Genomic DNA, 13,589 nt, shown 5'->3' with positions numbered 1-13,589 from the left:
ATATAAAATCCCCGACGCCGCCATTACTCTTGATCGGATCCTCAGAGTGCTCGCCTGCCATTCAGTTCTGAGCTGTTCTGTGACCACGAACGAGAACGGGAAGGGCGAGAGGTTCTATGGTCTCACTCCTCTCTGTAAATATCTTGTCAAGAACCGGGATGGAGTCTCTCTGGCTCCATTTTTCTTGATGAGTAAGCCGTTGATGGAGTCCTGGCATTATCTGAAGGACGCTGTGCTTGAAGGCTCTCAGCCATTCACGAAAGCCCATGGAATGAATGCGTTCGACTACGCCGCCATCGACCCAAGATTCAACACGCTTTTCAACAGGGCAATGTCTGAGCATTCTACCATGTTGATGAACAAGATTCTGGATACTTACGAGGGTTTCAAGGAGGTTCAGGAATTGGTGGATGTGGCAGGAGGAGTTGGATCGACTCTCAATCTAATAGTGTCTAGGTATCCCCACATCTCAGCAATCAACTTCGACATGCCCCATGTGGTGGCCGATGCTCCTCACTATCCAGGTCAAACCGAATCCCCATTTTTCAACCATTGAAAAACATGATTAGAATGTAATAGAATCTAAATATGGTTAATGTCTGTTTGTTCAGCTGTGAAACATGTGGGTGGAGACATGTTTGATAGTGTACCAAGTGGCCAAGCTATCTTTATGAAGGTATGGCTATGACTTTCGATTGTTGGGTAGTTTTAATTATATTTATATTGGTTGAATGATTATACATCTATTCATTATTTTTTTCAGTGGATTCTGCATGATTGGAGCGACGATGATTGCGTAAAGCTTTTGAGGAATTGCCACAGGGCATTGCCAGAGAAAGGGAAGGTGATTGTGGTGGACACCATTCTCCCAGTGGCTGCAGAGACATCTCCGTATGCTCGACAGGCATTTCATTCAGATTTAGTGATGTTGGCATACTGTCCGGGGGGCAAGGATCGGACTGAGCAAGAATTTCAAGAGTTGGGCCGTGCGGCAGGATTCGTAGGAGGTGTTAAGCCCATTTGCTGTGTCAATGGATCGTGGGTAATGGAGTTCCACAAGTAACTTTGATATGATTCCATCGCACTTTGATTATCTCCACTGATATAGATTTATCAATGAAGAATTTTTCAGAACAGGAATATACATTTGAGTTGTGATAGGTAACGGGTAAAGGTTCACACTATAATTACATTGGTAAGCTCACCACTAAGGAATTTTTCACAACAGGGTGGAAACGTCACTAAGGTTAAATGTGGTTTGCAGTGTGGAAAACAAATGTTTGTATTTCCACGGTTGGATCTTAGGGTTTTCATCAAAAAAATATGGTTCAACTCGATAGTTAATGGTATGTTAGAAAGGATAACACATTTGCATTAAATGCATTGATGTACTTAGTAAAATTGAGTTACTATTTATGTTAGAAACGACAACAAAGTATCATTAAATGTATTAATGTAATTAGTAAAATTGAGTTACTATTTAGTGAGTTTTGTAATTATAGGAAATTATGTAACAAAGTAGTCCATATTAAGTTGGTTACTACCGGAGAGGCTTAATGTAATTTTGGAGAGTCATTCTTGACTTTGGAGTAATAAGAATGCCAATCCCTTGTCTTTTGGAGGTTTTCTTTGCACACTGTTAGGGTTTTACCACGCAAATTCATGTGAAAAATAAATCCTAGTGGGAAATGCCACAAGTGGCAGAGAGAGGAAGTGTAAGTAAAAGAATCAAAACCATTGACAAAATGTTGTTAGAGAAAGTAGTGGTACTAATAAACGATCTTCTGTAGCTGGTTTAACTAGTGGAAACCATTCAAAAAAAAAAGTATTCTGAACTAGACTTGAGGTCCTCAAGTCTCAAAACATGGATTGTCTTGAACTTCTCTGGAAGCTAAGAGGCTCGGGGGGAGATCTAGACATAATTTCCAAACTCACTCGTTGGGTGGCTGAAGGAGTTCTTCTTGGTTTATTTCTTTGACACGAGCTAAGTGAGGATAAGACAAATGAGTATTGTGTCTAATCTAAAACTTGATATGATTTTTACATTCTTGAAGAAAAGAAGAAAATGGAGTTGGAAACTTGAAGTTGTTTAGAAATATTTCCTTTATAATCTTGCAGATTAAAGAGTTGTTGGAATTGCTAGAAACAAGAAAATCCTAAATTGGTTATACATGATTGTCATATATTTTGTGAGAATGGAAAATATTTCTTTTTTGTCTCTTTATTTTATGATGTAATGAAAAGAGAGTCAAGTAAGCAAAAACCATGTCTCTTTGAAGCATTCGAGGAATTTTGAGGTCTAAAATGGGCCTCCAAAGAAAAATGTACAACCAATTTTTTTTTATAAGAAACAATAGGATTCAAGATGATGGTGTGAACCATGGGGGATGATTCACCATCTCTGAAGTAAAAAAGTAAAAAATATTAAAAGATAATAAAATAATAAAAATAAATTTTCAACTGGTATTTTGAACTTACCTCGCTAATGTTTTACTCAAATTTCAAGAAGGAGTAATCTTTGGATGCAAAATTTAATTCTTGATCCAAAGAATACCCATGTTGCATACTTTTGATGCACTTACCTCGCTAATGTTTTACTCAAATTTCAAGAAGGAGTAATCTTTGGATGCAAAATTTAATTCTTGATCCAAAGAATACCCATGTTGCATACTTTTGATGCACCTTGCTAGACGAAAAATGAGAAATACATGAAAAAATGTGGTTGCAATCACAATTTTCATGTATTTCTCATTTTTTTGTGTAGTAGGGTCCATGAAAAGTATGCAACATGGGTACTCGTTGGACAAGGAATCAAATTTTGCATCCAATGAGTATTCCCGCTCGAAATTTGAGTAAACTCATAGGGAGATAAGTTGAAAATAAGAGGTCAAAAGGTAGTTTTTTGTTTTTTCCCTCTAAAATATGATGATGCAATCTAATATTATTTTATTATTTCCACTATTATTTTATAATTTCCTTAGGAGGCCCATTTTATACCTCAAAATTTCCCTAATGACAGATGAGGACTTGATATTTATAGGTGTGATAATGGAAGGTAGGATGTTAGAAAGTGTTGAATGGTGTAACTATAGTAACCACAAGAAGCTAAAAAGTATATTTCCAAAACATACCAGGTGTTGAAACTCGAGTTTGAATGAGGTTAGTCCTTGTTGTTGGGTTATAAACCCTCGGGGACAATCCTCACACTTATACATTGTTTGGTGTCGTTTTCTTCCAACCACCGATAATAATTACCAGATATCATTATAGTGTGAAATGTATTCAATGTGAATCATGCAGTCAAATAAGTTTACAGAGATAGGGTGTCAGAATTTATTATAAAAAATATAGAAGAATAACCTCTTACAAACATTCAATCATTATTTAAAAATGAACATGTTTATACCTAGCTCGTATCTTTCAAGGAGTCCTTGTTTGACTCTGAGAAATGTGTGTGTGTGTGTAAACCAAACTCAGACAACAATTTCTCAAAGTCAAACAAGGATGTATTGGAGGAAAAAACTATAAATAGTATAAGGAAATAAACTTTTCTCTTCTCACAACTGATATGCCATGCATGGAATAGCTCATACGAATCATGCAGTAATGAATTAATAATTCAGATCTGAACTTAGTTGGGCATATTACAATACCAAAGAATTAAATTGAATCAACTCTGTCTAGAAAGAAAAAATGTCAATACAAAACAGGGTCGAGGACACATCCATTATAGTGAAATTATCAATGCAACTCAAATGATCCTTCCCGAGAGAATTCTAAAATTGTTATCTAATATACAAGCTTAAAATTTGCTCAGAAGAAAGACTCTTCCACCTCTAAGAACAAAATCTAGGTAAATGTACCAGTCTCCAAGATAATCCTAACATTTTAGTACTTAAAAAAGAAAATATCTCTAAATATCAGTTTCTACCGAGGCATGTTAAAAACCATGCTTGGAACCCTTAACCATTAGATTTCTTGAAGGAGGGAAGAGACCCAAAATTATGAGAACCGATGATAAGATATCTTGACCACTAGAACGAAGGTACTAGAAGCCAAGACACATCACTCACCTATAGGTCAAAGAAAAAAAGTGATCAGATTTAGTATCTCGACCTTCTGTGGAACTATGCTCAAAATTCAAAGGAAAATTGAAGCCCTAATAAGAACTAGAGACAATACATGGGAAATCCATGGGGACCCATAAGATGTGGACGAGAAAAACCCTAGTTGAAAGTTGGTATTGAATTAAAATTATATGAGGGTTAAAACAAATATTCGTAGATGAATGTAAGCACATATTTATTAAGTGGAATACCTAAATAATGAAAGCACCTAAGAAAGCACCAGAGAAAGCACCTAAGAATACCTTGAATCTATGATGTGAGCCTCACCATAAAAAGAAAAAATAATAATAATAATAATAATAATAATAAATAAAATAAAATAAATAAATAAATAAATAAATAAAAATAAAAATGAAAATAAAAATAAAAATAAAAATAAAAATAAAAATAAAATAAAAATAAAAATAAAATAAAATTTAATCAAGTGCTAAACATGGACAGTGAAAATCCATTATAGGTGAGAGAAAGCCTTGATAAAAATTACCCTTGTAGCTAACTGAACAATTGAACCAACAAACCTAGGGTTTGAGAAGCAGAATACCTAGATCGCTGGAAGGATGGAATAATGGTGCTGATGGATGACTAGGGTGAAAACCAGTACCATGTAGGTATTTTGAGCCCATTAACATTTCATTAAGATATAAACGCATAAAGAATAGAAATTGAGTCACACAAACAAACACAAGACTTTACGCTGTAAAACCCTCAAAGTGTGTCAAGGAAACGTCCACGGGGCAAGGGACTAGAATTCTTATTGCTCCAAAGTCACGAATGACTGTCCAACATTACATCAAGCTTCTCGGGCAATCACAAATTTAATATGGACTATTTTTTTTACATAACTTACTATAGTTACAAAACTGACTAAACCGTTGATCAACTTTACTGATTACATCAATACATTTAATGATAATTCGTTCTCATTTCGAACAATATCCACCTTGACAATAATTTTCCTAATTCCTTTCCCATGCCCATTCATTATCTCTTCTACAAGCCAAGAGAAGCCAAACACAATTGCAACTTCTCTACTAAAACTGGCTTTGTGAACATGTTTGTAGGATTCTCCTATGTATGGACCCTCTTGAGAGCTAATTTCCTGCCATCGATCACATGTATTACAAAATGGTACCTTACATCAATGTTCTTCATCTTGTTATGATAAGTTGGATTTGTAGAAAAATGAATAACACTCTCACTGTCATAGATGCATTCACTTTCACCTCCGTCCTTCAAATATCATCAAGTAGACCTTTCAACCAAATTTCCTCTTTACAGGCATCTGAAGTAGCTATATTATCTACTTCAGTAGTGGGAAAAGAAACTATTTCTTGAAGCTTTGACATCCAACTAATCTTTTTGCACCTGCAAGAGTAAAGACATATACTATAGTATATCTTCTCTTGTCCAAATCACATGCATAATCAAAATCCACATATTCGCAGACTGAACCTTCACTACCAGTAAATATGATACAATTGTCACTTTTACCTCTCAAATATCGAAGCTCCCATTTCATTGCTCACCAATGTTCTTCTCCTAGGATTTCCATGAAACTACTGATAACTCTAACTGAATGTGAAATTCCAAGTCTTGTGGATACCATTTCATACATTAAATTTCCTACCACATTTTCATATGTGTCATGATGCATATAATTCTTTTCTTCATAAGTTCTACGACAAAAACCTGAAGAAAACTTAAAATGGTAAGCTAAAGGAATAGTAACATGTTTCACATTATCCATACTAAACTTTGCAAGTACCTTCTCCGCATACTTCTACTGTGGTAACCATAGCTTTCCACTTTTTCTTTCTCTATGTATCTCCATGCCCACGATATGTTTTGTAGATCCAAGATCCTTCATATCAAATGTCCCAGAAATTTAAGACTTTAAACTATTGATCTATTTTGGATAAGTTATTTTAGAGGTGATAGGATAAGCTATTTTGGAAAATCCTTCGATAAAATGACAATAATACCCCGTCAAGCCCATAAAGGATCGAATTTTAGCAAAATTAGCAAGGAAAGGCCATTCCATGATGATTTTAACTTTCCTTGGGTCAACAACTATTCCTTATGCAAATATTATGTGTTCCAAATATTGTATCTGGTCTTTATAGAAATCACACTTACTATACTTCGCGTACAATTGGTGTTCCAGTAAGGTTTGAAAAACTATCTACAAATTCTTCTTATCTTCCTCTAAATTCCTTGAGTATCTAAGGATATTATCAATAAAAATGAGGACAAAATTATCAAGGTAAGGATGAAAGACACTATTCATAAGACTCATAAATGTTTTCAAGGCATTAGTGAGGCCAAAGGGTAGGACCACAAATTCATAATGACCATAACAAGTCTTCAAAGCAGCTTTAGTAATGTCCTCCTCTCTTACCCATATTTGATGGTATATCGATTGCAAATCTATTTTAGAGAACATCGTAACCCCTTTGACTTGGTCAAATATATCATCAATTGTTAACAAGGGATATTTGTTCTTAATATTCATCTTATTAAGCTACAATAATCAATGCATAATCTCATAGTACCATCCTTTTCTTTTATGAACAAGACAAATGTTCCCCTTGGGGACATGCTTGGAGGAATATAACCTTTGTCATGCAATTCCTACAACTATATTTTAAGGTCAGTTAATTGAAGAATACTCATTCGATAAGGTGATTTTGACACCTATGTAGCCCATCAGATTAACTATATGGTAAAATCGATATCCCGCTTGGGGAGTAATAAAAGAATTTCTTCCAAAAAGGCATCCATGAAATTTTGAATAATTGGCAAGCATTCTAAAGAGGCTAATTTATCCCTGGAGTTAGTAAAAACCACTCGAAATACATATATTTGGCATCCTTTTTCGATATAGTTACCTAACATGAAGGCGATAATTGGTTTGAGTTTAATAGGTCTTTTTACTCCCCAAATCTCCTGTCAGGCACCCTCCTTAGTAAGGTAAATGATAGTCATATCTTCAAAATTTAATAATGACCAACGCTTTTCCAACGAGTCCATTCAAATTAAAACATCATAATACCCTAAAGGTAAAAATATAGACTCACATTAATTTGTTGACCTACTACATCAATGGGATAATTGCCTATTTTGGTTGTTACCCTTCTTTTCACCCTAGTGGCTAACTATATCAGTGATGATTTTTTAAATTTATAATTTTGCATATGGAATTTTTGCATGACTTAAGGAATGACATAGCTTAAATTGGCTCCTGGAGCTACCACAATGGACACAACATGGCTATGCAACCTACCTTCAAGTTCAATCATAGTAGGATGATATTCTTCTTGATGGTCCTCCAAGGCAGGGTTAATCTAAGTTATGTTTTGGGCTACCTCACCTACTGTAAAAGTCTCTTGGACATTAGATTCCAGCATTGTTTGATGCGGTGAGGACAACTTTTGTAATAGTGAGGCTCCCTTTAGCCCCAACATTGCAATGGAGGTTTCTATTATTGGATGGACTCTGGTTTACTAGAAACCTCTACTTGTCTCATTTAATTTTGTGATTTTAATTTATGTTGATTCTTTCCGAAAAAAAATTATTATGCTGGTTCTTATGCATATTTTTAGAATTTCTACTTTTTGGTAATACCGTTCTTTGATAGTGTCTCTCAAAGTGTTCCAAGAGGGGTCAACTGTAAATAGAGAGAGTTCCTTGGCCCTTTTCTCATAGTAATTTTCACAATAGTTCTTGACATGGGAAGTAGCCTTAAGGAGTGCAAAAGTAATCTTCTCCCTATTAGAGAAACTATTAACTATAAAGTAACCTTACAATAGATTCAACCATTTATCTACAACATGTGCATCTATTTCACCTTTGAATATAAGGATATCAAATTTTAGTTGAACCTTAAAGAGGGAGATGCCTTTGAAGTGACTATTGGATGAAGATGCATTGTTGGTGAGCTTTTGCCGAAGGATCTCAACAAAGTTGTCCATCATTGCATTCCTTTGTCGCTTGAGGGCTTCTTCGAATAATATTTTGAAAGGATCTCCTCCTCCCCTAGATTTATTTTCCTCTTCCCTAGGAAGTTGTTGGGGTTGGTTAGTCCAGTCTTGCAAAGGTTCAACCAGTTGCATCCCTAACTCCTTATACCCCAACCTAGTTGGGGACATACACAGAAAAATTAAGAAGAGCAGACCACTCCGAATCCACTGATATAGATTTATCAATGAAGGAAATGAAATACAAATATGAACAGAAAAAGAAAGATACAATGAAAACAAAACCTCAATTCATTAATAAAAAAGTAATGAGAACCATTTACATGCATAATGGAAATAAACAAGCTCAGGCAATGGTAGTTTATTTTCTAGAAGAGATGTGGTCGCTACATGCATTATGAATTGTGTTACAATGAGGCTAAAAGGCCTATTTATTATTAATAAATAATAGAAAACCTTAAAAATCCAAAAACCTAACCCTAGGAGATGAATCACCAAAATTTTGTGGGCTATGTTGGGGTAAATTGGTACATCAACTTTCCGGGGTCGTAACTTTGGCATACGATCTCCGTTTGACATGTATGATATATCGTTAGAAATATCAATGTGAGGACTACAACTTTCAATTGAAAACAAAAAATTATGGTCCCATGTTTTCCCTTTTTTTCGTTTAGGGCCTCAAAATGGCTCTCGAAGTTCATGACTAAAAAATTTGCTAAAAATAGTAAATTATCCTACAATTAAGGAAACTGAAAGAAACAATGGTGGGGTTCGAAGTGGAATAGGTGGGTGGCCACCAATGTCCACCTATATCACATCAAATATATTATATTAAGGCTTTGAGTACTTCTTATCATCAAGAATCCATAAGAAAACCATAATCATTGAAGAGTGTAATGCTCAGAGATGAAGAACAAAAGACTTATGCACCTCGATGGGGTAGGTTGGAACATAAATTCCTGTGGTCGTATCTATCACAAATCATATTTTTTTGTGAGCATGATAGATGATTGGAAAGGTCTATTTGAGGAGTACAATGTTTTACTATTGACCGATACTATAACCACTATTTTCCTATTTAGCCAAAAAAGGTCATTTAAGGCCTCAAAATATCTCTGAAAGTTTAGGAACAAAAAATTTCCAAAAATAAAAAACTTGCAAAATAGGAAATTGTTTTACAAAATATGAAAGAGTGTTGTGAGATAGGTGAAATAGATGGGTGGGCATATATATTCACCCATATGAGTGCTCCCCAGTAGGAAGAAATGGTCTCCATTGTGTCGTGTGCCTCCAATAGATGGAGAAACTTGTTTTGGACTTGATCCCTGTTGAGCCACTTTCTTTGGTGCCAAACCTAGCTTGATTTGACAACCGAATATAGTTGTATCCTATGTTTGTTAGTGTTATTAATCTATGTGTCCACAATATGATCAACTCTGGCATGTTTAATTCAATATGGGCTTAACTCTATATGTTCCAGCTAATCTTTAATTTCTAATGTGTCTAAAAATGGTGGATAGTATGGATCAAGGTGGTCCACATTAAACATTAAGTGTAGGCTAAGGAAGGGGGGGAATAATTAGTTGAAAATAATTGTTTCTCACAACCTTGGTAATGATCAAAGGTCCATATTAGAGTGGCTGAAGCTTCTTATAAACTCATGCAAGGCATTCCTTTTTCAAATGTAGCCAAACCTTGTCTCCCACCTAAAATTTATGTGGAAACAATGCTGATTATGGCATTGTTTGCATTAAGCATTAGATTTTTCCAAGATATAAAGGATTGGCAATTGAATGTGATGAATTGGTTCAATAAAATTGGTAGATTTGTTGGCTCCAGATTGAACATGTGTAGATTTAGCTTATGTAGATGCAAAGAGAAGTGCGATGTCGATGGGACCCAATGTTTGAAACCGTATGCCCACCAAAATGGGTCTATAGCTAGTTGAGCTATGGAGAGCTCTATTGTAGTTGTCTTAAACATAACAAAGTCTCTCATCACATGCGCATGCATGGTTGGAGTTATACATTCACAAAACATGCAAGATCAACATGTTGACGACCTTTGTCTCACCATCATTGTGGGGGTGGTGTGCAATTGATTTGGTGATCAGGGTGTCAAAAATGACTAGATTCTTGAATAGAATCTACTTAGGAACATGCTTTCTTGATATGATATGATGGTATGAAAAATTTGAAAATGTACCCATATCCCTTTGAAGAAAAGCATGGAAATAGCTCCTGATGTGATAATGTTCTTGTAGGTAGTCAGAATGGCCATTTTGGAAAATCTATTAATGACCAAAAACACATAGTAATTACCATACATGGTAGTACAAATATTAGACATATATTCCATCTAGATGGATTTCCAAGGTTGGCTAGGAGTAGGTAGAGGGGTGTATAGCCCTTACATCCTACTTGTTAGTTTTGAAGTCGCATAGGTAGTGCATGACTTGATATTCTTGCCAACCTCCTCTTCAAGTTTCCACCAATAAAGATAATTCTATAGTACTACCATTATTTTCTACACACCAAAGTACCCTGCAACTCGACTGTGATGTACCTCAAAAATAAACTTTTCACACTCACTTGAAGGAACATAAAGGAATCACAAAGAGCATAATAACGTGTCATGTAGGTTGAAGTCTAGAACTTTCTTTCCTACCATCAAAATTTGGTATGTTGAGGTGAATTCTAAGTCACTCTTTTATAAATGTGGCTAGATAGATGTCTTGTGCCTACAATAATTGAGAATTGTGGTTAGTTCCACAACCAGGGGATGATAGAGGCTATCTGTGACATCATTGTGCTCCCCTTCTTATATTTTATATTCAAATAAAATTTAAATGGCATATGATTGGTTTAGACGATACCTCCTTCACTATAATATAATGTTTCCATTAGCAAAAGGCCTGAACAATGGAATACATATCCTTAACATTGGTGGGCTATATCCAAACAATATCAGAGAGTGTTTCACTATGATAAGAGACTAGATGTTCTTTATAAATTAGTACTACACCATTAGCATAGTTCGGGGCATATGTCTCAATCTCAAATGGTTATTGCGATTCTAGAAGGGTGAGGACTAGTGCAGAGTAATGACAATGATTTAGCTCATTGAACACCTTTTGTTGTGATTAAAAATGAAAGAAAATTTTATTTTTATCTACCCTTGGTTACTTCACTTAAGGGACAAATGATATAAGGGAACCCTAACATGAACCTTTGTTAAAAGTTAGCATGGCCCAAGAAGCTGCAAAGCTTTGTAAGAGTCATCAAGGTAGACCAATCCTAAATAACTTGGATTTTGGCTAGATCCACATGCACTACTTGCTCATAATTAATGTTTCCCAAGTATTGGACCTTGTCAATGATGAAAGAGATTTTTTCCTAGTTAACACATAGCTTGTGCTACCATGGAGTGTGGAGGACCTATTTGGTATGCTACAAATTTTCTTCTAAAATCTTCTCAAAGATGAGGATATCATATAGATTTACAATCATGAACGAGTTAGTGAAAGACCAGAAGATATCATACGCCATCCTCATGAAAGTTGTTGGGGCATTTTTCAGACCAAAATACATGACCAACCATTCAAAAATACCCCCCTTCAACCTGAAAGCAATCCTCCACACATCAGTTGGTTCTATTGGGATTTGGTGGTGTCCAAAATTCAAATTAATCTTATTGAAATATTTGGCCTTGTTTTCTAGTCAAAAATGTCTTTAATTGGGGGATTTAGATACTAATTCTTGATTGTCATTTTTTTCAGCTCCCAATTCTTAAAGTAGATTTTCCAAGTCGAATATTAGTTTTGCAAAAGTACTACTAGGCTTTCGGAATCTCAATAACTTGGTTGAATGTACCATTTTTGGAGTAGCTCCTGAACCAATCAATTGATTTTCTCATTCTCTATGATAAAGAAAATATAGATTGGCCCATTTTGTTGAGGTTAAGCAAGGGCCAAGCCGAATGAAATATTGACCTTATAGTGCAGAGGTACCCCGTGGGTGAGGAGAATATGTCTCTATACTCTTCCATGATCATATTCAATCGTCGTTGCTTCTTGGAAGATACTTATGTGGAGGCAATATGTGGCCATAATATTCCCATTTCCTTAAGAAAAAATTAGGAGGGAGATAAATTTTCGAGTCTTGGAGATGATCATATTGCATTTATTAGTAGAGATGAAATAAATGCTAGTAGGTAGGGAACCTTCGGTATTTGTAGAGTTTTATACCTAAACTAATAATAGAACTACATGGCCTAGAAAAATACACAACATGCCAATTACACAAATATAATTGGATTGACATAACATCAAAAAAATTAAATGGATAAACATCACACAATACCTCACTTATGAAAGTCTTGATCCTATAAGGGAAAGTGCCATTTCTAGGTGACATAGATATCTCACCCTTGGTCGAGCCACTCAATGGTGTATGGTTGTAGGTGTGGCATTGTTGACAGGCCCAAATACTTAATAACCTCTGCTGAGATAACTATCTTTTGACACTTATTTTTGAAAATGGAATTTAATAGAGCAAAATATACCCATATTTTTCAGTGGAAGAGGCATTCACCTTCCTCAGAGTATTTAGACTCACTTTGCTAGACCATCGCGGTGGAAGCAATGGAAGTAGGTTCCACATTGAAGATCTATTTTCCCTTATCTAGTTGTAGTTCATAGTCAAGATCTGCATCTAATTCTAAATATTTTATCTTACCCACCAACAACTACTTTATAGTGCATTAATTGGTGTTATGTGAGGGGGTCTTGTAGCACATGCACCACTTTCCTATTTCCTTCTTCATTGTCCCAATAATATTCTTTGTTTATGGATTCGACGGGTTTGCTTGTTGTGGTCCTGTTTGGCTATGTCTTTTGTTATGTGTTTTGAGGATGTCCTTTCCCTACTTTTACTGTGAAGGGTTTGTAGATTCAATGTCTCCCTTCTTTGGTTTAAAATTTTTCTCAATTTTGACAACATATCGATATGTTTCACTAAGAGAGGAGGTGTCTACGTACTTTCTTCAATCTAGATGTACTTGTCTAGATATCTATGGTACTCGAGGACTAGATGTTACTCAAAGTCTTTAATACCTAGATTTTTATGCAAGTTGTTTGGTCAATTTAGTGTGATCTAAATTGCTATTTAAAATGTCAATCCGGGGTTCGTAAACTGACGAAGTGAAGTGTACTATATGTACTAGATAACCATTTCCTTAATCTTTTGTCGTTTTTGAGTTTTTAGTTTATTTTTGGATTTATCTTTCCCTAATGTGTGATGGTGAAAGTGAAAGTGAAGCATGAAGTATGGATGGTGATGGTGATTTCTACAGTGATTTTCTCAAACTTGAAAGTGCTCAAGAAGAAAGCTTTAAAACAACTAAACTGAAATCAATTCTTTAGAGAAAGTAAATGAACTAATAACAATGGCCCATTATCCTTGCTGCTGAATGAAAAGAAAGTAAA

General features: G+C 35.1%; 1 protein-coding gene across 1 annotated transcript; it reads left to right on the top strand.

Moving 5' to 3' along the window:
- Nucleotides 1–216: 216 nt before the first annotated feature.
- LOC149218677 (isoflavone 3'-O-methyltransferase 4-like) lies at nt 217–1,063 on the top strand. The gene is made up of 3 exons (XM_089382447.1): nt 217–524; nt 612–676; nt 764–1,063. The coding sequence occupies exons 1-3, from the start codon at nt 272–274 to the stop codon at nt 1,061–1,063; spliced, it is 618 nt and encodes a 205-aa protein (XP_089238573.1). The 5' UTR covers nt 217–271.
- The last annotated feature ends 12,526 nt before the right edge of the window (nt 1,064–13,589 follow it).

This window comes from Pinus tabuliformis, chromosome Q (assembly GCF_031772625.1).
Source record: "Pinus tabuliformis cultivar Carrire ecotype Pingquan chromosome Q, CPIR1, whole genome shotgun sequence".
Lineage (NCBI taxonomy): Eukaryota > Viridiplantae > Streptophyta > Pinopsida > Pinales > Pinaceae > Pinus > Pinus tabuliformis.
Note: the sequence above shows the minus strand (reverse complement) of the source record. Positions and strands in the feature narration are given on the sequence as shown.